The sequence below is a fragment of the Parasteatoda tepidariorum genome, chromosome 1, assembly GCF_982258835.1.
Source record: "Parasteatoda tepidariorum strain Cologne lab strain chromosome 1, Ptep-v5.0, whole genome shotgun sequence".
NCBI classification, from domain to species: Eukaryota; Metazoa; Arthropoda; class Arachnida; order Araneae; family Theridiidae; genus Parasteatoda; species Parasteatoda tepidariorum.
Window position 1 is genome coordinate 32,677,595 of NC_141755.1, and position 25,761 is coordinate 32,703,355.

General features: G+C 27.8%; 1 protein-coding gene across 1 annotated transcript; it reads left to right on the top strand.

Annotated features, from left to right (window-relative positions):
- Window positions 1–141: 141 nt before the first annotated feature.
- LOC107439652 (uncharacterized) lies at window positions 142–23,451 on the top strand. Its single transcript, XM_016052322.5, has 8 exons — window positions 142–546; window positions 6,666–6,825; window positions 10,297–10,436; window positions 15,380–15,565; window positions 16,270–16,389; window positions 17,324–17,410; window positions 19,976–20,120; window positions 22,991–23,451. The coding sequence occupies exons 1-8, from the start codon at window positions 430–432 to the stop codon at window positions 23,086–23,088; spliced, it is 1,053 nt and encodes a 350-aa protein (XP_015907808.1). The 5' UTR covers window positions 142–429; the 3' UTR covers window positions 23,089–23,451.
- The last annotated feature ends 2,310 nt before the right edge of the window (window positions 23,452–25,761 follow it).

The window sequence follows — 25,761 nt, forward strand, 5'->3', positions numbered from 1 at the left end:
ACAAGTAAATGATTTTATCAGTGGTTTGAAATGTTTTATTATTTAATTTTCCCTTTCCGAACTTTTTATTCTGTTACTAAATAATTTTATCAGTTGATTTGTTGGTAGTAGTCTATACCTTGGGCAGGCGCGTTTAGGTGATATTACGAACTCAACCTATTCATCATGATCACATGTTTTGAAAGTGAAAGTAGTGGGCTGTATGTTGTTCAGAAAGGTGCTTACGAAATAAAATTAAGTTTTTATCTTAGAACTTTTTACCGATGATTCCTTTTTAGTTACAGTATCAAATTGTAATTTATTCTCTTTAGACGTTTCTAAAATAATATTGTTGTCAATAATGTAGGAATTTTGTTTCCTATACTGAATTCTACTGATAGTTGGTGATAATTCTTTCATGATTAAGGGCAATATACATCATACACTTTTATGGAAATGGAAACGCCGGCTAACACATCTAATAATGAACCAGAGAGTCCTATTTCTTTGAGTCGCTTTAATATTAAACCTATACCACCTAGAGTTCAACAAACATATTTTGGAAAAGTAAGTATTGTTATCGCTTTGACTTCTATTTGTTTAGTGATTAAGTATGACCAGAATGACGAAAGCATTTTTTATGATTTCAGTGCAATCAATTTAATACATTTCATTATTTAGACTTTCAAATAATATGATCCATTTGTCAAAATTAAACATTGAATGTTTTGAAAATCTTATTAAACTAGATGTATTGGACATTTGTTTCGTTTCTCTGTAATAAGTTTTGTTAAAACTAGTTTTAGTGAAATTATTAGTAAAATTGTGAAATTTCTACTTACTTCTATAATATTTTTATTGATGAATATTAATCATCGTATTATTAATTATACAACATTAATAAAGCAATTTTTTGATAAAGAATTTTATGCTTTTAATTATTTATACAGTTATAATTATTATACCTTCACAAATTCAACTTTAAGAAAAGCGGTAGTTTTACAAAAAACTTTTTCTTGAAATTTTATTTTTGTTTTTCTTAAGAAACTAAAAATCCATATTTTCGTGTTGATTTTTTAATATAATGTTTAATTTTCACAAATTATGCTAAAATTTTCACAAATTATATCTAAATTTTCACAAAATAGGTACCTCTCAGGAAAACCTATTTTAATATTTATTTTCTTCAATTTTATTTGAAGTTGAACTTTTTGACAACCTTAATAAATCATGTGTAAAACAGTGTTCTCAGAGGGTGGCTTCCATGCTGTATATTCTTGAGAATATTTCAGTAAAGAAGAAAAATAAGATTAATAAAATGAGAATTTTTTTAATTAAGCAATGGTATACCTGCAACTGTGTGAACCTCGATCCTTATTGGTTGTTGAAATGTGGCATTTTTTACATTAGCAACTGTTCTTTCCATTCTATTTCGAGTTAGTGAAGCCCATCAAGTATCGATTCTCTTAGGTGACACATTCTATATTCTTTCGCAAAGATTTCGATACTTTCACTATATATTTCTTACTTCACAACCATGACACGAAACCACGTAGAACATAAACAAACTAATTGTACATCGAAGTTGCCAGGTACCTGAAACAAAAATATATCACAGTTACAATAAAATTCATGAACAAATAAGAAATCTTAGTTGATGTAGACAAGATGAATTATGATGTAAAGATGTGGACGAGAAAGAATTATTTTAGTAATTTCAATGTGCCAGCACAAGTTGAGCATGATGAATAAAATCATTGAAAGGACAGACTTGAAAGGTATAACTCAATCACGAAAGGCAAAGATTTACTCATATTTTTTTAAAAAAATTTTGTAAATGCAGAAAAATCCCTTTAGTATTTTAATAGTTGTTGGCATGAACAGACAACAAGGAAATATCCTTTGTGTCCCTGTTTAACTTAGAGTTTGTCCTGTAGTGGACTGATTGTTAAGACACGGTTCCCAGCAGATCACCGAAGTCAAGCATCAGTGTGCGGGTGGGTGTCCACTTGGATCAGTCTGCGTAGGTACTGAGGGTGTGCGGTATTGGTCCTCATTAAACAGTGCTACCGTAAAGTGCTCGACTTCGCGCGCAGGTTGTCGGGCTACCGAAGCGGGGGTGCCATCCCCTCCGCAGAGGATCAAAATTGTGATGGCATGTCTTCGGATCATCCTCCGGGGTGTTTCCCAGACCGTCGCCAATAGCCCATTGTGCAGCTCTAGTGCGATGTAAATTAACAACAACAACAACAGTTAACTTAGAGTTTAAAATATAATTTGTAAAGTTTGTTTTATTTTCATTGTTACTTGATTAATAAACAAATTAATTCTCTGAGCGAAGATACATAATTTAAGTTAAGATTAGTTCGATTGAGATCACATGCATAATATAATTTTGTGTGTGTAATGAAATCTTTAACCCTTTGACTACTAACGGGACTCATTTGTCCCAACAAATGTTTAAGAATTACTAATGGACATATGTATCCCACCATTAAGTACGACCGGGACATGTATGTCCAGCCTCTAAATCAGGGTTTCTTAACCTGTGGTTCATGGACCCCTAAGCAGTGCCGTAGCGAGCTTAACTCGCGCCCGGGGCACAATACCTTTTTAGCGCCCCCCCCCCATTCGAAAATCATCTAATATTATAAGTAAAATATACTCGCAAAGTAATAAATAAATAAAGTCATAGGCTCAAGCTAGACATTAAATTTGAGACAAAAAATGTAGTTGAGAAAACAAGACTAGATTTTGAAATGTATATGATCATCTAGAATTAGTTCAAAAGATACCTATTATTTATTTTACATATTTATAAAGAAATATTTTAAAAACACACAGTTTTAAAACAATAAAAAAGTAAATATTTATTATCTCTAAGGAGATACATATATTTAATAATATGATTATAATACATTAATAAAACTAATTACTATATGTATAAATTTTCCGCTTTTGATGAAGCAAATTTATCAATAATATCATCAAAGTTGATCATTTCAAATTTTTTCATACCTTATTCACTGAATAATAGAATCGTCGAGTAGATGTAGTAAGTAATCTTATTCGTTTTATTACTAACCAAGAATGCCTTGAACTTGAAAGGTAGCAACACAGTGAAATATACACTAAAATTTATGCTAACATTTAATAACATTTCATTTTTATTCTAAGCAGAGCGCGATGACAATGACGCAAAACTGAAAAATACAAGCACAAAATAACTTAAACGTTAATATTTCGGGTATTTACCTAACTTGTAGCGGAATTCCACAACCTGTCGCAAGTGTCAACCTGTCGCAAACGGATATGTACAGTCACGGAAAAAAGTATCCGGAAAGTAACAAATAAAGAATCATTTATTTTTTGAAACAGATAATTCTCAGGTACAGAACAAATACGGCGTTTGTGTCCTTTCCTAGAAACAGCAAAACACTGTATTTGTTGTGTGTCTGAGAAGTATCTATATTAAAAAATAGACAATCTTTTAGTTGTTATTTTCGGGATACTTTTTTCCGGGATACTTTTTTTTTTTTATACTTTTTTTTTTATGATTATAATACATTAATAAAACTAATTACTATATGTATAAATTTTCCGCTTTTGATGAAGCAAATTTATCAATAATATCATCAAAGTTGATCATTTCAAATTTTTTCATACCTTATTCACTGAATAATAGAATCGTCGAGTAGATGTAGTAAGTAATCTTATTCGTTTTATTACTAACCAAGAATGCCTTGAACTTGAAAGGTAGCAACACAGTGAAATATACACTAAAATTTATGCTAACATTAAACTTATAACATTTAATAACATTTCATTTTTATTCTAAGCAGAGCGCGATGACAATGACGCAAAACTGAAAAATACAAGCACAAAATAACTTAAACGTTAATATTTCGGGTATTTACCTAACTTGTAGCGGAATTCCACAACCTGTCGCAAGTGTCAACCTGTCGCAAACGGATATGTACAGTCACGGAAAAAAGTATCCGGAAAGTAACAAATAAAGAATCATTTATTTTTTGAAACAGATAATTCTCAGGTACAGAACAAATACGGCGTTTGTGCCCTTTCCTAGAAACAGCAAAACACTGTATTTGTTGTGTGTCTGAGAAGTATCTATATTAAAAAATAGACAATCTTTTAGTTGTTATTTTCGGGATACTTTTTTCCGTGACTGTACATATAAGTACATTAGAGTGCTATTGTTATCGTTTTAAAATAACAAGCGTGAGCTACATTGCGTTTATAGAAACAAAAATAAATAGTGTTCTGAAAGAAAGAATGTTTGTACTTTGTACACTGTACAAACACTTTGTACACTGATGTTTGTACTTAGTACACTGCAAATATTTGGAGATAATATATGTAACCACACAGCGTAGATGCCATAAGGAAGTGCTGACAGACACAGGTCGAGTCAGCCCTGACATTAGAAAAGACGTGTCATTTCTATTATGAATATATTATTACAGTTTGATTAGTGTTCCTTTTTATTTACGAATTAACATTTATTATATTTCACCGGCACTAAATTTAAAATATATTTTCCAGAAATAAATTATAATAAAAATAAAAATCATCCAACAATTTTTTTTGTTTTGCTGACCATTAGGCGCCCCTTTGTGTGTAGCGCCCGGGGCATGATGCCCCCCCTTGCTCCCCCCTCGCTACGCCACTGCTCCTAAGGGGTCCATGAGTCATATTTTGGGGGTCCGCTGACTACGCCTAGTTTTTAAAATGTTTTGAAGCCTGCCCATTGCTTGTAAAGCGAGCTATGGCAGTTATAATTCCATTTGCTACAGTGAATCTTTGCGAAGCAGGATTTTCCACATTTGTGACAATAAAATCAAAATATCGAAGTCGATTGAATGTTGAACATGATATGCTCATTGCTTTCTCGAATACCATCCCCCAATCCAATTTATTAATTAAGGAAAAGCAGCAGCAACCTTCACATTAAAAATTTAAATTTTAAAATTTTTTGTATAGGATAAACCAACCAGTGCAGAAACACTACCCAGTGAGGAAACATTTCATATATATTGATATAAAATAAGAATTTGAAAGTTTTTCTTTAGATTAATTGGTAACAATATCTTACTGCCAAACAATAGAAAGTCATCTAGCAATGTTTTGGATTACCTAGTCAAATAGACTTCTCTGGAAAAATGTTTGAATTTGTTATTATCTCTGCAACACCTTGTTTCTTTGAAAAAATTATAAGGTGAGTGTTTGTATTTATATGTTTGAAGTGGAATTAATTGCATGTAATAGTTTTATTTTTCTCATTGTGAAAAAGAGAATTCAAAATATAGTTATTGAAGTTACGTTTTATTTTTTTTAAGCATCGTAGCATAATAAAGTACTGAGATAAGGGGTGTTTATTCACTGGATCACCAAACGATGAAAAACCACTGAAGGAACAAGTGTTCCTTTACTGGTTTTTTTTCTAAGTTAATGAAAATAAAAGATAAACTTTAATTTCCTTGTACCTTTAGTGATGTTCCGCATCAAAAGTATGCTAAAAATACGAAAAACAACTTTTAATCAGTGAAGGAACAGGCATGTTCCTTTACTGGGCATAGATTTCCCAGTGAATGAACAATATGTGTTAATATGTTGACACTTTAATTTTCAATTCATGATTACAAAAAATAGTTAACATTTTCCAAGTATTTATATGTTAAAATTTCAAGAATAGGCTTGCTTTTAAATATTTGTATGGCTTATAAATTCAAAAAGAGCATTAAAAAATACCTAAAATTAAGTGTTCCTTCACTGGGTGTTCATTCACTGGTAAGAGCTGTTCCTTCACTTGGTCTTCTTACTACTTGTTATTTGAACCTCCAAAACTTTAAAACAATATTATGTAAGTTTTCTACAATTTTTTTTACATAATTTGCAATTAGTAACAAATATGTTGACACTGTCATTTAAGTAAAATTACGGATATTGAAATTAATATGATTTCTTAAAAGGCAAGCGAAGCTTAAATGTTCCTTTACTGGTTAGTTTACCCTACTATTAAAATAATAAAATTAAATGTTTTCTAACAATTGATGTTTTTTGCAATAATTTTTTTCTCAGGGGGTGGTCCGTGACTTCTTAAAATTTTTTAAAAGGGGTCCATTATACCAAAAAGGTTAAGAAACACTGCTCTAAATTGATAACCGCTTGTCAGAAAAATCACAAATACTAAATTTGCCTTATTTGTGACCTATTTTGTCCTTTTGAATAATAAACGGGGCCAAAAAATCATGTTTTAAAATTCGTAGTCAAAGGGTTGAGACGAAATCTTTCACTTAATTTTTTTACATGTTCTATTAGTTATCTTTGAACATCAACACATTAAGTATCAATTGTTCTATTTTATGAATAAATTTTAATGTATTAATTTTAGAATATTATTATTATTTGAATATTAGCATGAATTATATATGTGTAAATATTTAATTTATTCAACCTATTTAATATTTTTCAAATTTATGATGCATTTTTATTTTCAACTTGATTTAATTAAACACCCACATCTTCTCTTATTAAATTTCAAAAGTGTATTTAATAAAGTTAGAAATTTTTTTTTAAACTTCCTTTAAGTAGAACATAGTTTTTTTTGTTTTTTAATATTAAGCTTTACAAAATATACTAATATTTTTATTTTATTGAAATTACAGATTCGAGCTTTCAATACTTTCTCCATTTTGGAATGGGTGTATCTGGCAATTGCTATAATAGCTCTTACTGCTTCACTTGGGATAACTATCCAAAGACTGACGGTTGAAAAAACTGATCAGAGTGATTTTACATTTGCTCTTCTTTTACTACTGACCATAGGTATAAATTTATCATTTATAATTTCTTACTGATGCGCTTTTATGTTAATCAATTTTATTTTAGCTTAAAAATTGCTATTGACAGAAAGGATCCATCATTAATTTGAAGATTACTGATCAAAAAATTTTTTTTATTTTATTTAAATGTAACTTTGAATGTCATAAAACTAAAATAGTCAGTAATATTAGTAATATTGTAGTAGTTTAGATTAGTAATATTGTTACTATTGGTTGCTTTGTTTTGCATGACTATTTTGTACAGGTTATTTTGTATTTTACTCTTTTTTTTTTCTTAACCAAAATTTTTATTTATACATAATGTTTCGTTTGAGTCAAAGATAGATTTCAATAAATAATAAAAAAAAGATGCCTAGATCAAATGTGATTTTTATATGTATGTTTTTATACTAACACTCCTTTCACAAGTGTGACTCTCCTTTTTTTCATACCATGCATACATTTTTTAACTATGGAATGAGATAAATTCATGATGACTGAAACTTCACTTAGTTGTTTAATTGTTTTCATGGGTGTTTCATGATTTGATTTCGTTGTCCTAATCAGATATGCTTTCTTTGTAAACATATTGAAAAGCTGAACTTAGTGTGATTTAAAAATGTTCTGGTTTAAAAAAAATTTTTTTTTCCACCAAATATATTTTGGATTTTTAGGATTGAAAAAAATTCAGATGAAATGTTTATGAAATATTACCAGTTGTAATTTTTTAGGTACCTGTATTTTTTCAATCCCTTTACACGCATGCAGAGCTTGTCAATATGCCTCGAATGTGTGTTTCGCTCCTCAAAAATTCAAATAGGAGTGAAAATACTCCTCGTAAATTCTGCTAAAATTGTCTTTTTTTTTTTTTTTCCATACTGTTAAAGAATGATAATTCCTTTGAAAATTTAGCTGATCAGTAAATACAGAGAGGGTGATAATGAATTTTTTTCATGTATCCTGAATACAGCATATTAATTACTATTATTCTGTCATTGCCAGTAACTACTGTCTGGCAATTGCAAGGCGAGCTATCAGTGTTTTTGAAAGACTCGCTCATTTTGGGAAGTAGACTGGATGGCAGTATTAGCTAAAACCATCTGCCAAAAGAAAACTAGGTTTCAGCTCAACGAGGCCCCAAACCATAGTATTATCTTCACCTAAAATAAATTGACCAGTCCAATACTAACACAACTGCCATCAAAAAGTCTTGAGTCAAGGACTGATCTCATGATTGCTAGACGGTACAGCTACAAGTAAACAAGGTTTTCCAACTCAAAATATTTTCCGAAAAAAAAAGAGCTTTTCTCGGGGATGAGCATTAGGGTGACCTTTCCAGATTGTCTAGTGAAGAATCATTCCAACATGAATGTCAAACATGCTATAAAATTGTAGAAAAAAAAAGTGTGTATAAATTTAAATTTTATGTACTTTATGAAATTTTTTTAATGTTTTTTAGAAATCTTTGTCTAAATCAACCTGTTAATATTGAAAAATAATTATAAAGTGTCAGAATAATATTTTTTGATTAAATATTCGAGCAATAATATTGTATAGTTTATTTCTTAGAAATGCACTCTCTGTTTTCATTCCTGTATTTTAAATTTCACTCCTCAAAAATTCTTAGAAGAGAGAAATTACTCTCTAAAATTTTTTTGTTGTTGTTGTTGATATTATGGCACAGAAGTGTGTCAAAATTACATCAGAAGCTGTCCTTGATATCAGAATTGACTGAAAGCACCACTTGTAATTGTTCCAAGTGCTATTATTTGGCTTCTTCTGAGCTATAGTTATAATTTACCATAAACATCTGATTACTTTATTTAACACAATTTATCATTTTTATTGGCAATTTTTGCATAGTTCCAATCAGGATATGAAAATTAGTTTCTTTGATATAGTGGAAATATTCCTTGAATTTTTCAGAAATTTGTACTTTCGTACAGCTTTTTCAATTATTGTATGTATGTATTCTTAATATATTATCTTTATTTGTTCTCTACTCTTTATGATAACTGTTACTGAATGTTTAATTTAAGTACTATTATTAAAATTTTTTAACTGCCAACTAGTTTTTTTTTTGTACTTTATATACATTAAAAATATTAATTCTTTTAATTTAATTCATTTATTAGTAATAATAAGTTTGAAATAAAAATGTCCGAATTCCTACACTGAAATAAAACTCAGTATTTTAAAATTAAATGTGTTAAAATTTAAATGCAAAAATAAAAAACAAAGGTAAAAGCATGCAAAAATGTTAAAAAATAATTTTTTAGACAGATACAGAATAACATTTAGTTGAAATTGGGTTAAATCAATTTAAATCTTACTCCAATTTGATTATTATTAAAAAATTAACTGTATTATTGTTTATGAATTGATATCATTCTTGAAAACTTAAGTTTTATAACTATTTTCCTTTTTCAAGGCAATATATCCATTGTGATGCCACAATAGGCATTACATGTTTCCTAGCTTTTGAAATTTCTTTAATTTCTTAAACTTATTTTTTTAATCATTCTTAATCAAATTGTAATTAAATTAAATCAATTTTTATTACATTTTAAAAGAAGCGAATATAAATTATTTATTCTTTTCTTATCGATCAATGTAATGTTCTTTATTTCTTACCACAAATATGTTTCAGTTACATGTTTATACTAATTCTCACAGTCTTGTTGGCGATTCCAGATTGCCAAAGTATTTTCAAACCTAATATTGATTATGGAGGGTTGGCTTTATTTTTTGTGATGTTATCTTTCGATAAATCACCAATCTTGGATCTCTTCCCATGCTCCTAACTTCCTGTTTCGGCCATTGGGGTTGCCCTTTTGGGCATCCTAGTCTTAACAGTTGAGTAAGAAATGCTAAATAAAATTCTCGATATCTTGTTGATCTCTATAAGGGATTTCTTTTCTTTATTATTTTTATATTTTTTAATTATGGCCATTTTCAATAATTAATAAATCAATTTTTTTATGCGATTTTATTTACTTCTCTGAGACAATTATCATTTTATTACATCCAAATTAAGATGTACCTGTAACAGTCATAAAAAAAAGAAGTCAATAATGCCACCTGTGCAAATCCATAAATTAATTTAAAACGATCACCATCATAACATCCATTGAAAGCATAAGCCAAAATCCTTACTTTTAAAAATATAGTGCATCCTTAGTGATGTTTAGAATCCTGTGTAAAAAACTAATCAGTCATGAATGACTAATGAGTCAATGAAGATTGTGACATTAATTAGTTCAATACGTTTCTAAAGTTATTGAATTTTGATTGAATGCTTGCTTTTTGAAATTTTTTTTTCTAAATAGTTTATCCTGAGAGTATAATAATTTTGTTAAGCAATTGCAACTGATATTATTCCTAACATATAGATCTAAAACTAAAATGAGTATTAATTACATAAACAGTTTTTACATATTGTATTGTTTCAAATAAAGTATATTTTTTATCCTAGTGTTTTGCTATCACTATGTCATTCATTCTATATTTACTGAAAGATGGGACGAGTTGATGGTTTTTGTAGTTAGCAATGTCATTGTTTTGTCATATTGCATAGCAAACTATGTGAGCCATGAAAGAGACACTATAAAACTTGTAAGTATTCTATTGAACTTTAAAAATACTTAACTTTATGCTGCAGCTTCTTTATATTTGATTTAATCAAATATATGTATAATCTATTTTTATTTTTAATGTTTTAATTTTGCTTTAACTAATTTTTCTTTTTTTTTTTTACTTTCTTATTTTCTCTTTTGGTTTTATATTTTAGCTTTATATTGTATAAAATAATTTTATAATCAGGCTGTATAAAAATGCAATTTTTAAGATAGGGGAGCACAACCTTTTTGAGTGAAGGGCCACTTGCACAGCAGGTTGGCTAACGAAGGGCCGCACATGTATTGAGACATGCTAATGACAAATGTAGTAATGTTTATTTAAACATTAGCGTTCTATTTTTTTATCAATAAACTTTGTAATATATTTGTAAAAAATTAAAGGTGTTCCATTTTTAGAATTCATTCAAAAATAAAAAAACTTTAACTTTTTTTTTTACAAAAAAAATTGCTATTTTTATCATATGAACAATAGATTTATCAAAATAAATAAACATTGAAGAAAAGAAATGTTTTTTTTTATCATATCATGCAATACGAAAATTCATTTTAGAATTACGAGGCGCATCCAGAAGGTAAGTTTCCCTATTTTTTTTTTAAAAAAAAGAACTCATACTTTCAGGAACATATTTATTGGCAACAAGTACAGCAATGTTTCAGCTATTTTTCAACATAGCCACCACCAGAATTGAAACACTTGTCGTATCGTGGGATCAACTTTTGTGTCCCTCTGTCGTAGAACTCTGCCGTCTGTAAATGGAACCAGTGTGTGACAACTCTTCGTCGTTGCCAAAACGCTCACCGGAGGACAGGAATTTCTTAAGGTGCAAGAAAACATGAAAATCGCTGGGAGCAAGATCAGGGCTGTAGAGTGGATGATCAAACAACTCCAAGCCAAATTTCGTCAAAACAGCTGCAGTGCGTCGAACTGTATGTGAAAGAGCATTGTCATGGAGAAGCACAACACCTGCAGTAAGCATTCCACGCCTCTTGTTTTGAATGGTACGTCGCAATTTCCGCAGTGTTTCACAGTAACGGTTAGCGCTTACTGTTTCACAACGTGGTTCCATTCACAGACGGCAGAGTTCTACTACAGAGGGATACAAAAGTTGAACCCATGATACGACAAGTGTCTCAATTTTATGTTGCTATGTTGAAAAGTAGCTGAAACATTGCTGAACTTATTGGCAAAAAATATGTTCCTGAAAGTATGAGTTCTTTTTTTAAAAAAAATAGGGAAACTTACTTTCTGGATACGCCTCGTAAATTCTAATAAATAAAAAAAAAAAACTGCAATGCCCACAGAATGAAAGTAGGAAAAAATTTAGTCATAATTAAGTAATATAAATTCAAATTAAATATTTTAATTGTAGAAAATTTATAGGCTTTTAACAAAAGCCTAAAATAAAAACAAAACTGTGATAGTATAGGAAAATATAATTCAATGCTTATTTTGTAATGTACTTTATTATTTCATTTGATTAATTATTAGATTTTTTTATATCGTAAAAATTTTCCTTTTTTTTTATCGAAAAAGATCACTTAAGCAACAAAAAATTGAAATCTTAACTACAAACAGTGAGCAGTTTGAAAATTCACGTTTTACGCCATTTTATGAATTTCTCAAGTTGCAATAACATTGCATTTAAATTAGGGATGTAATGAGTATTTGGCCCTTCTGTGAAAAATTCAGTTGGTTGAATGATCACTCAAATATTCGGCAGAATATTTTTTAGAAATGTATTTTTCTAAGTTCTTTTTATTTTTGAATTTTTATAGATATTACTTTTTTTTAAAAATTATAATCAGACAAGTCAATTTTGTCATTTTTTCGATACTTTGAGAATTGAGAAGGATTTTTTTCCATTTTTTGCTGTTTTTATTATAACCCAGCATTTCAACAGAACGTCTCATACTATTAATTTATTATCACTCTTTCCCTATACTGTAATATAAATAACCAGTAACATAGAAAAGTGTGATTTTCAGTATTAAAGTTTTGTTTTTGGAACTAAGAAAAATTTGTTTTTTCTGTTTTTCCTTTTTAGGCATTTTTATTATGACTCATCATTTTTTTAAAAAATAAAGTTGCTAATAAAATTTATTTTATAGCAATTTTTTTTCTTCTAAAATTATAGCAATAAGAAAAATTTAAATTGCGATTTTCAGCATAAGATTTTCATTAAAAAAATTAAGAACGTTTTTTCTAACTTTTTTTTAAATAAAAAAAACTTTTTTTAGACGTTTTTTATTATAACGCAGTAATTTTTAATAGCATTTCTGTTGACTTAAATCTTTTTTCTTGGCTTTTTCTGGTAATTGGAAAACTGAGATGTTCAGCTTTAAAATTTTCTTTCAAAAATTAAGATTGATTTTTATGTTCTCTGTTTCTCTTTTCGACATTTTCAGAAACGTTCTTGATTGGCCTTATTTTTTAGAGTTAATTTATGAATACGTTTTTCCAGGAAATATTATTCTGAGCATTGAAATTTCAGTTTCAGTGTTGCTATGCTGCTAAAAGATTTTGCTATTTGGCCCCAAGTGTACGGCTTTCAGTCGATTTTTCTTCTTCTTTTTTTTCAACGAATATTTGGTTTTTGACCAAATCACAATTCATTACCACATTCGACCAAATCATATTCGTTGCGGAAAAAAAAAAAACGAAGGAAAAATAACTAGGATTTACGATAAAACTGCACCGAAATACCGTATCAAAAAGTGATTATTTAATTGCGCGTTTAACAAACACGTGTCGTAATAACATCGTAGTTAAGTAACGGGATCGTCAAAATCATGTGGAAAAAGTATAGAAATAATTGGGTGAAAAAATTACTTATATTTATGCTGAACTCAGCACGAATAAAGCGTGTCAAATGCACGATTTAAAATTTGCATGTCGTAATAGAATAATTGGAATTTTTTATGATGCGTGGGAACGCATAGCTATAACTGCCGAAAAAAATTGTTGAAAAAAAGAAAGAATTGCAAAAAAAAAAAAAGATAAAAAATCACTTAGATTTAAGATGAAATCGTCACAAATAAAGTGCACAAAAAAGTGATTATTTAAATGGGCGATCTGAAACTCGCGTCGTAATAAAAATTCGGGATTTTCGAAATCACGTAGAAAAGCGGAAATAACTTTAAAAAAATCATTTATATTTACGATAAAATCGGCTTAAAGAAAGTGCGTTAAACGTACATTTACTAAAGAATCTGTTATACAGTGAAACCCCGATTTTACGTTTCTCAGGGGACTGGGTAAAAAAAACGTAAAATCCGGGAAAACGTAAAATACGGGAAATACTTAGATAGCAAAAAATCATATAATAATAATGGGAAAATAAAACAAACTAAAGGTAGTAAAGATGACTCTTTCAAAAGGTACTATTAAAATCTATATTTTACGAAAAGAATATTAGTATTTAAAGAAAAAAACATACCAGTTCAAGATCACTTTTACAATTTTTGTTAAGAATCATGTAATTTAGGTGCAAAATAGTGCGTAATAAAAGATTGTTTTTTAGACATTGAGTTCAAAGTAAATGCCTCATCTTCCAGGACTGAAATCTTTTGCAAATTTTTTTCCTGGTCTTTGTATGATAGAAAATAGTCTTTCACTATTAGCAAACTTCTCAATGCTGTGTTGAAAGAAGGAACGGGCTGTGCTTCTGTTCCTTCTTGTTCATCTTCATCGGCGGATGAAAAGTCCATAACATCGTCCACGGATGGAGCAGTGGTTCTCTCAGCTTCGCATGTTGCTAAGTTTTCTCGGATGTACTCGTCGAAGTCATAGCTAACTGTTTCATTGTCATTCTCCGGGTCTAGTCTAGCTAATCCTGCATCTGCTAACGGTTCATTAGAAGCTACGATTCCGCTTTCTTCAAAACAGTGGGAAATGCACTTTTGTGTAACGCTTCTAACCTTAAATATTACTTATTAAAACGTTTTTTTATTTTTTTTCTTTCTACAAAAAACGTAAAATGCGGGAAATTCCGTAAATTAAAAACTTACAATCCGGGTAAAATTAACATTAGAGGTATACGGAAAAACTGGGTCCTGATGAAAAAAACGTAAAATGCGGGAAAAACGTAAATTCGGGGGACGTAAAATCGAGGTTTCACTGTAATTGATTGTGTCAAAACGTGATGACTTAAAAGTGCGGTTAAAAATTGCCCTTTTTTAAAATTTTTTTATTGTGTTTGGAAGCTCTCGCGGGCCGCACTTCAGTAGTCGAGGCGCCGCATTTGGCCCGCGTGCCGCAGGCTGTGCACCCCTATTTTAAGAAAATAATGCATTTTTATGGAGCTTGATTTTTACACTGCTTGGAATGCATTCTTCAGAGAAAATTTTCTTTATAGTTTAGTCAGGCTCTTTTAGGTTATACTTTAATAATGTAACATAATGTAAATTGTTTTTACTTAAATATCCCAAAAAGAGCTTAATACTAGAGCTTAATATTTAATACTTAAATTTATATATAATAGAGTTTTGAAGCGAGAGTTTGTTCAACAATGCAATTGGCTTTTTAGGAACAAACAGCTCTGTTTGTTCCTAAATTTTATATTTTAGCAATGAAAATTTCTATATATTTTCTTTAAATTCAATGGATTTTGTTTAGTTTTTATTGTAAAATTTCAGTTAAAAACTAAAGAGCTTCTTAGCGATATTAGAAAAACATAACTACAAATTGGCATTCTTGGTGTTCTTAACTTCATTCTATATTAATTATAAATGATTGTTATTTTGTAAATGATTGTTATTTTGTAAATGATTGTTATTTTGTAAATGATTTTTATTTTGTAAATGATTTTTATTTTGTAAATGATTGTTATTTTCTAAATGATTGTTATTTTGTAAATGATTATTATTTTGTAAATAATTTTATTTTATAAAATTATATGAATTTTTTCTTTTCTTTTTCAGATTCGCTTGATATTCATCTGTGTTTGCAGTCCATTTTTAATTGGCGTTGGAGTGTTTCAATGCCTGCGATATTGCCGTTCGAATAATTTGATATATAATACTGTTGGTGCCATTTCTTCTTTGCAGAGTTCGTGTAGATTATATTACATTTGTAGCTCATTGCTAAAATTTGATTTGCAACTTCAGGTTAGTGGAGATAAATTTATTTTATGCTTTATTTTTATGTGCGCTAATCTACTTTATTTTTTTCATCTTTTACTAATGACATGGGTACTAGTAAATTGTTTTCAATTGTCCAGTAATTTTATATTATTGGTGACTATCCTAATTATCTAAAAATTGCTTAACAAGTAAAAAAAAATTATAACTTTTTAATTTCATTGTTCTCTATTTTTGTCTCTCCTAATTTGCATTATTTTTTCTTTTCATCTCTTACTAAATACATGGATATATATATCCAGGATACATATGTTCAAGGACACACTGACTTCTGATAGTTGGTGGCTGACCTAATTATCTAAAAATTACTTTATAAGAAAATACAATTCATAATTTTTTTATTTTATTATTCTTTTATAAATCTTGTATTTTTATAGTCTTTATAAAATAACGTTAGTGCATTTTCAGAGTAGACATTGTTGTTTTATATGCCATTATGAAATATTTTAAGTTTTCTTAATGATATAATTATGTACTAAATCTGTTTACTCTGCATACTATATAAAATTTTTTATTTTACATGATTAAATTTTGGTTATGTTTCTCTATATTGGGAAATTATTTTCATTTTTCTTATTATTTTTTTATTTTATCATTTTTATTATTTATAATTTTTTTATTTATCATTTTTATTATTATAATTTTTTATTATAATTTTTTCATTATTGTAGCTCAGTATGTTGATTTTAGTCATGGGTAGAGGAGTGGCTAATATGGACTTAGAACAGAAAGTTATTCTTGGATCTGGAGTGCCTGTTACATTCCTTTTCTTCTTTGTTGGTATGTTAGGTGTAAGTATTAAATAATTCCATGGAAGTATTTTTATTGGTTGGATGGTATCGGTTGAATAATTAAAATGCTTTTATGAAGTATTGATTTTTTAAAAAATTTAGTAGAGACATTTGAATTATTTAACAAACAATGCTTAAGGCATAATATCAATGCTGCTTTTTTGAACTTGCCTTTTTTCACATACTAAATAGAAGAATTTAGACAGAATGTTTTGATTAGTTAAACGCATGTATAACTAGTTAAAACATTCTGCCTAAATTTTCATAACAATGCTCCATATTTTAAATTATTTATTTCTTTTAAACATCGACACATCATTAATTAAATAATTGTACTTAAGGCTTAGTAATAATGCTGTATATTTAAAATTGTATTTTCCCGTATTCACGCCATATGGCTCTGAAAATAAGTATCAAATGCAGAAACTTAAGCTCGGGGATTAAAATTCTAATACTCAAAGTATGTCTTTTTCCCTACACAAATTTATCATTAATTAAAAATTACTGCTTAAGGTTTAGCTTCCATGCTGCATTCAAAGTCGTTAAAAATTATATTTTATTAAATTACATATGAATCAGCAGTATATTATTAAATTATATATGAATCAACAGTATATCAAAATTATATGTAAATAAAAAATGCTTATATTTGACGAAAATATTAATGGTTATGTGTGGTTTACATGGAATCAAAATATTTGCAATCTTAAAAATTTTACTTTGAAAATTTTCTTCTGTTAAACGAAAATAGTTTTAAACTATCTTATGTAGTAAACACTAGTTAGTTATCTATGTAGTAAACACTTAGTCAGGAAAGCTGTGTTTTTTAGTATCTATTCATGTAGTCAATTTGACTTTGGCTTTTAAAAAACCCAGTTTTTAAAAAAAAATTATCGTCTGGAAATAGTCTTTTTAACTTTTATTTTCTTTCTAGTTGCGGTATGAAAACAGATCTTTGATGGTTATATTTTATATCTTGGCTCTTTTTGAACCTGGTTACATTGTTTACAAATTTTATTATGTAAGTATTTAAATTTGTTTATTTTTTAGTTCTTTTAATGCTAAAACCTTTTAACGGAAAGTTTAACTATTTTAATTATTAAAACTTGGAAGTTTCTATTAATTTAGTGAATTTAATTATACAGTATACTCTCGACATCTCAAAGTTGAAGGGATGCTAAAATGTTTTTGAGATAAGCTCAGAACTAAATATATTCTAAAAAGTAGAAAATATATTCTAAAATATTACTCTAAAAAGTAGAGTAATGAAACCTAAGAATAACTTCTAATAAATATGTAATGATAGTTGACTTTAAGTTCAAATACAAAAATGATAATTTTATTTTTAAAGGGTAAGGACGAAAATATTCATGCCTTAATAGAAAATAATTGGTTCACAATAAACTTTTTATTAATTAATTGGTTCAAATAAGCACAATAAAAGATTTTTTTTTCCAAAAAATACATTTTCTATTTTGAAAAAAAATGACAAAACAAGGTTTTAGAAGAAATTTTTTGACATAGGAATTCAATTTAACTTTAGGAGAATATATAATGCTTAGGGGAAAAATATTTTTTTGACATAACAAGGTTTTCGAGATGTTGAGAATATACTGTACATATAAGATATACTGATAACATTATCTTAATTGTTTTTTATTTGTATATGGAATTTTTGTATAAACACAGGCATTTTTATTTTTAAAGAATGTTCATTTGACTGTGAATGATGATTCTTGTGTAACATCAGAATCATTGAGCAATTTTATGCAAAATATATTACATGTTATTCTGTGCAATCATTCTAAAATCTATTATCAAGAATGAAATATTTCTTTGTTTTTTTTTTTAACTTAAAGGTTGATTTGCTACATTTCTGAACACTTTGCTCATTAGGACTTTTAACTGCAAACTGAGTTTTCAGAGAAATTGACTGAAACCAATTATCATAACAAGGCTTTAAGGCATGGAACTTTAATTAGTAAAAATTTTCATAAAATTCATTATAAATCATACAATTTTTTAAAAATTGTATGTCTTAAATACGCTTTCTAACAATGCATAAGATGACTAGTTGTATAACATTACAATTATAAAAGAATTTTTTTTTTTATTAAAACAAAGAATCACTTCAGACTTCTAAATTAGAAAAAGATTTTTTTTTCAAGGAAATTGTTGTAAAAATTTCATTTGCAGTAATTTCTTGCACAGGTATTTAAAGGAGAAACAGGTTTTAGCATAGGTTTACATCTAAGGGACACTAACAAGCTCACAGGCAGTTAGGAGACTGTTACTGTCAGTCAAATATGTAATGTTTTAAATAAATTTGTTAATTCTGAAAGTATAATGTTTGAAAATGAAATGAAAGAAGATTTATATAGTTCAATTATTTAATAATTGATTATCTTGTAAATTGTTATTGATTCTTAAATAAGTCTTCCAACTGCCTGTGAGCTTGTTAGTGTCCCAAGAATAATTTAAAATTGCATTTTTATTTATTTATTTATAATTATATTTTTCAAATTGTTTGATGCTGTAAATAACTTCAACTTTCAACCAAACAACTCAACTCATTTCCGCAGCATACCTACTTTTGTTTTGTGTAGATGTAGAATTGATTAATGTTAATATTTAAGAACAAAAATGTCCAACTCTGGTGGTAGAAGAAAAGATTTAATCTGGTTATATTTTGATGAAATAAAAAATGATGAAAGGAAAGGATGCAGGGCTATATGTAAGAAATGTAATGTCATCAGGGGTCTGTCTGACAGACCCCTGATGACAATCATCCTAACTTTAGAAATTTCGATAATAAAAAAATAATAGTAATACTTGCTATATAGTCAATACATATTTGAATAGGCAGCTTGAGATAACAAATATAACTAAAAAAATACCACAACCTTTCTAGGACGTTTTGTCTTCTTCTGTAGAACTCCAGTTCGTTTTTTAAAATTTTATTTAAGAAATTTCAGTTTAGGATTATCAATAAAAACATCATGAACTTTTTTCAAAATTAAAAATACATTTAAAATATTATATTTGAAAAAATATTATAAAGCTGCAATGTAGGTAGTCAGAGAGATATGATTGATTCTTATTTGAATAATAAAACCAAGTGATTGGTGAGTGATTAAAGTGAAATTTTTTTACCCTTCATTTCTCCATTATCAAATATGACATTTTAGTGTGGTGTATTTGGATGTAAAAAAGCTTTACTTTGAAACAATCATATGAGTAAATATAGGAAAGTAAGAAAACAATTTAAACACTAAGATATAAAATTGTGAATTATTAAAACATCAACCTGGTTTAAACCAAAAAAACTGGGTTTTTTGCCAACCCTGCTTAGAGGTAAACCTATGTTAAAACATATTCTCCTTTAAGTACCTGTGTAAGAACTTATTCGCTAATTTTAGAAACATCCTGCATTATGACAGGATGGCATGCTATATTTCACTTTTGTTACATTATATAATAATAAGTATAACAGAGCAAAATATGCTATGTTTGACTTTTTAAAAGCTTTTTTTTTTTTAGAATGATAGTAGCTTTTTGATTTATTTGTAATTGTTTTTAATTTTAGACTGTAACAAATGAATCAGAAGTTGATGCTATTTATGACAGCACCTTTGTATGTGGATATTTTGCATTGGTTATATGGTTGCTATTGATTTGCTCCACAGTTTATTTTGCTTTTTACTACTTTGGAAAAGGACTCAAGGAAAAAAGTAAGCCAACTAGTTCTTATGTATCATTTAACATGTAATCTTTATAATGTTTTTAAGAAATTTTAAAAATTATTTGCTTAAATTTAGACTATATTTTTGTATTTTTTTAAAAAAATTATAAAATGACAAAATTTTTAAAGCATTAAAATCTTATTGAATGTAGAACTTGAAAATTCTCAAAATTTTCCCATGCCATAATATCTTTTTTGTGTGCATATTAAGGAAAGTATATGAATGTTTCCATTATTAATCTGTCTAAAATAAAAATGTAACATTAGGTACATCTAAACATGCCCGAGATATTTAAGTTCTCTTCGAATTACTTAGAGAGGGATCTTTGTAATTTGTAGAGTTGTTAATAATCTGTTTTTACTATACATTCCCTTCACAATGCGCTTTTCTGTCACCACGCATTGTTAATATCTTGGTTTTATGTCTTCTTGATCTTGCACCTGTTTTGCTACATTTAGTTAAATATACTTTGCGTATTCTTATTGTGCTTTTACTTGTTTGTTAAGTTATTTTGAAATGCTAGATTTTCATGGCAAGTTTGTCATAAAGACACTATGTTTCTTATTTTAAAAACACTAATAATTTTTGTTGATAACATAATAAATTTGTTAATAATAAAAACAACTAGTTTTACAAAGTTTACAGAATCTTAAGTTTGATTAACAAAGTCATTTACTTTGAGGTGAACTTTTTGTAAGTTATTAGTGAATGTTTTCTATAATTACGATGTAATCAAAATAAAGAATAACAGAATGTGTAGATACTGGTTATTTGCCCTTTGTGTTTACATCCGTACTTTGAATGTAACAGACATGTGATTTTTCTGCTAATTTGCGAAATTTCGCAAATATCAAGGTACTTGATTTGCATTCTTCCTTGAATCAAAAATTTTTATTTTGACAAAATTTTCTCAGAGTTCAACTTAGCTAAAATTTAACTTTCACAATTTTTACAAAGTTCTGTTAACAAGATATTTGTTGCTTCTTACCAACAACCCCCTTTTTTTCAACTGGAGTTCTCGTTCACGCCCAATAGTGATTTTTTTTTAATACAACTTTGGATAATTTTGCTAACATAAAATTTACAAGTTGTATTCACTTTTAGATGTGCTCGATTTATGCCTATACCATTGCAAAACCAGACGGTCTTGCAATGTTTTATCGGCAGTTATTGTTGCAATTTTTTAAAATCCCTTTATTTTTCATACAGTATTATTATGGCACATGTAATTCAAATCCCCTATTTAATTAGTAACTTTTTGACGCTATAACACTGATACTATATATTTTTTTCAGTTATTGCTACTGATTTTGAGGTTTTTAAAATCTCGACATTTTTTTCAAATGATCTTATTATGGCATGTGATATTAATAACAGGCTTTTAAGTAATTAGTTTTTGACCTGTTCAATTGGCACTGAATATATTGGTTTTTTTATTGATTTTCAGCAGCTATTGCTGTGGATGTTTTTTAAAGTCTTGAAGCATTCCTTGCAATATTATTAAGATGAGGGAATTATGAATTTGAGTATTCACTATTTAACGCTATGATAGATTTTTTAGCAGTTATTGCTATTGATTTTTTCATGGTTTTTAAATATATGTTTATTATATTTATTATTTATTACAAGTCAACTGTTTTCTACATTTAAATTGTATAAATATTACTTTCCTGTATAAAAAAAGATCTATTTTTCATTGAACAAAAGAAAGGAAAAAAAAGTCACGCAGTCGACTGATTGTAAAGTAGTAGTTCCAAGTAGAACACCGAAGTCAAGCATCACTGGCTGCTATCAGTAAGCGGTTGGGTGACCACTTTGATCAGTTTGCATAGAGACAGAGGGTGCGCAGTATTGGTCCTCATTAAACTGTTCCACCCTAAAGTTCTCGACTGGACACACCAGGTTGTCGGACTACTAAAGCAGGGGAGTTATCCCCTCATTAGTAGTCCGACATTAGTAGTAGGGGAGTATCCCCAAAATTGCGAAGGCATGTCTGAGGATCATCCTCAGGGATGTTTCACAGGCCGTCGCCAATAGCCCATTATGCAGCTCTAGTGCAACGTAAATAAACTACGACAATCATTAATTTTTAACTCTTTAAAAGAGGAAAACATATATTTGTTATTCTACCTTAACATAGCAGAGTTCCGTTAGCACTAAACGCTCGCTTATCACACCACACATTATAATTTTAATTCTTTCTGTTATTACGAGAAGGAGATGACGCCATAAGGTAATTAATTATTCCATTAATAATTACGATAGAAAAGAACAGTTTGCCAAATTCAGAAAGTGAGTTCAAAATATCTCCGACGCCAAATAATTTCAAGGTGAAGAGTAATGAAAAGATGGGTAATATCATAGGTTTGAAGAGAAGCTGAAAAAAGAGAAGCTGAGTTTCTAGAAAAAATTCAGATGATTTCGTTCTTCCAGTATTCAATATTATAAACTAAGAAGTACTAGCTATTATTGCCTACAAAGTGTTGTTATTAAAGATATTAACTATTATTGGTAATGCATTTCTTACTTTAAACTTATATTTTCCCTCACTTTCCCGAATGATAAGACAATGAAAGGAAATGCAAATATCAAGTAAAAAGGAATTTAAAAAAAACTTGACTTTCAAATTTACTGTCAAATTTCAATAAAGATTTGAAGTAGATGTTAAGTAAAAGTTATAAAAGCATTGTTATTAATGCATGTAAAAAAGGGAAATAAAAACTTTCATATAGCTTTTTAACGTAAAAATGTTAAAGAGTTTTAAGAAAATGCATGTCTCAGCTTGTTAGAGTAGAATCCAACTAAATAAATAAAATTTTTTAAGTACTAGTGAAATATTTTTTATATTTTTTATTTAGTGTTTGAAGACAGTGGGGGATCACAACCAAGGAGGTTCACCAGCACATTCAGTGAAGCAACAACTTCAGAAAATGTCAGTGTCACTCAAGAACCTTAAAATGGCTTTGTATTGATATCTAAACGTGACATTACTAACATATTAGAGAGATATTTTAAAAATCATGTTGGTTATTAGAGAATAATTGTTTGAAGCCTTGTTTTTCAACTTTTCTTTATATTGTTTTTCTACTGGTTTAAATATGGTGAAATTGGAATCACAAAGATTTTAGAAAGCTGATTGTACTATTTGTAAATTTTTTTTTATGAAAGATAAAAATTAAAAAAATATTAAGAGCACATATAGTTAGATGTGAAGGTTGTTTAAAGTGGTTTTAGTTTAAAAAAAAAAGTTGAAAATTTTTTACTGAAATTAATTTGAAATTATGAGATAAATGTATTAAATTTAAAAAAAAATAAAAAAGAATTTGAATTAAAACTGAGTTATTTAAAAATTTCAATATGCTATATTTAAAAATAAAAAAGTTAAATATCGATTGAAAAATTCTTTTATTAAAGAAATATTTGGAATTATAAATTTAATTACTTTTATTTTTGTAAATATAAAATGAATAAAATTTTGATTTTTTAAGCAAATTTTATTTTTAATTTGAAATAAATGCTTGTGATATTTCTCGTAGTTCGATCCAGTAGTTTAAAAATACTGAGGTCACATGATTCAAATGTAGCATGATCCAAAAATAACACTTCCTGTTATTTATTTTATCATGATGCTCAACAGAAATTTATATATATATTTTTATTACAATAGAATGAAAAAATTACTTGTAGGTATTATTTAGTCAACAAGTAATTAACCACCATATCAAAAAAGTATTAACCCTTTTACCATACATGAACTATGTATATTGATTATATTTTGGTTAATTTTACTTACTTAGGAAAAGGTACTTTAAAATCTGTATAAAATATTTTATTTAGCTAGTTTCAGTATCATTTGAGAATGATTGTAGATTTTTCGAAGGAATTAAATAATTTTTCCGTACTTTCTTTTTATGTATTTAAATATATTTGTTATATTGAATTGTAGAAGTGATTAATTCTAATTTATTATTAAATGAACATAGAAAGAAAATGAATATTTTTAATGATTCCCATTCTTATAAATTTATAAGTAGCATTTATGAATGGACTCTATGGGAAAGTGGTCAAGGTCAGCCATTACAACAAAATTTGAAATTTAAATTTTAAGATAATATTAAAAGAGTATTTTTTTCTTCTTAAATTGGGATGTTTGATCTAAAATAATTTTACTTAAAATCATTTAATACTGATTAAAAGAGATAAAGCTTACAATCTATTTAATTTGTATTGTTGGCATAAGGAAGATTTAAAGTTTCAATCGAGTTAGAAAATCTGAAAAAAAATTCTTGCTTTATAATGATATTTTGGATGTACTTTTTTTGATTTAAGGAAAATTAATTAAATTTTATAAACTTTCAAGCATAGATAATTTTAAAGTGACCAATTTCAACCAATATATTATCTAATGTGTTTATATGGTAGTGCTCATATTGTGTTGATAATTTCATTGTATATTTTATAAAAATTATAATAAAAAATGATCTTTTCGCATGTGTATTAAGATATATAAGACTGTGATATAAACAACTTATTTATAAGATCCTCTATTTTTGAAAAATGAGAGATATTTTTAAAATTAGTGAAGAGAATTTTAAAACTAAATACAGGCATACTATATGAAGAGTTTTATAAATTTAAATTTTGATGGCACCCCAAATGTGTTATTGTTTGTAATTTAAAATACACTTATTTATTTTAAAAATCAGTCTACAATGATTTACGGCATATCTTGTATAGAATTCAAAATTAATGTGTCAACTGTAATTTTTTTACATTGTATTTTATCATGAAATATGTAACTAAGTAAAGAATTTGTTATTCGAAGTTAACTGTAAAGGTTTTAAGTGATATTTCTTATAGAATGAACATTTTGCTGGGAAACTATGCATTAATAACTTTATAACATTTTAACTAGGCAAAAATAATTCATTTTTCTAAATTATTAAATTTTGGAGATCTCAGTAAATGAAGGCATTAAGTAACAATCTTAGAGTTATTTCAATGTAATGCAAGATTCCAAGTGCATTTGACAACAATTAATTCATAAGTAATCTTTAAATGCTGTCTTTTGGCAACAAATTAAAACTCTAAGAGTTGTACAAACTCTCTTAAGCAAATAAACTTAGGGATACATAGATGTCACTTATTGTAAGCTTGCAGGCACCAGAGAAATGGAAGATGCAATTTTCAAAGTATTAACTTTAAAGTTAATTTGTTCAAATTCTTTTAATATCACTTTAACCTTTCATCCATTCAGCTCTTTGTCCACAGTATTTTATATTGTTATATTAATGAAAACTCTCTGAAAACATGTTATTTCTGAAGCGGTGAAAAATGTTCTTAATAAAACAACTCAGTATTAAAACGTGTAAGTACAAAAACAGTTTCTTTTTGCTTTTTACCATATGGTTAATTTTCTTTCCTTTTATCATGTTTGTTTTTTTGCTGTATTATTAGTTAGAGTTTAGATAATGAGCATCTTAATTTCCTCGGTATTGTACTTGGAAAAATCAAATTAGAATGCTTAAAAACATCAGGAAGACGTGAGATGTGTTCAATTACATTAATATCAACTGAAAAATGATTTACAATATCTATCATGAAAACTTTTAATTTATCCAGTTAACGT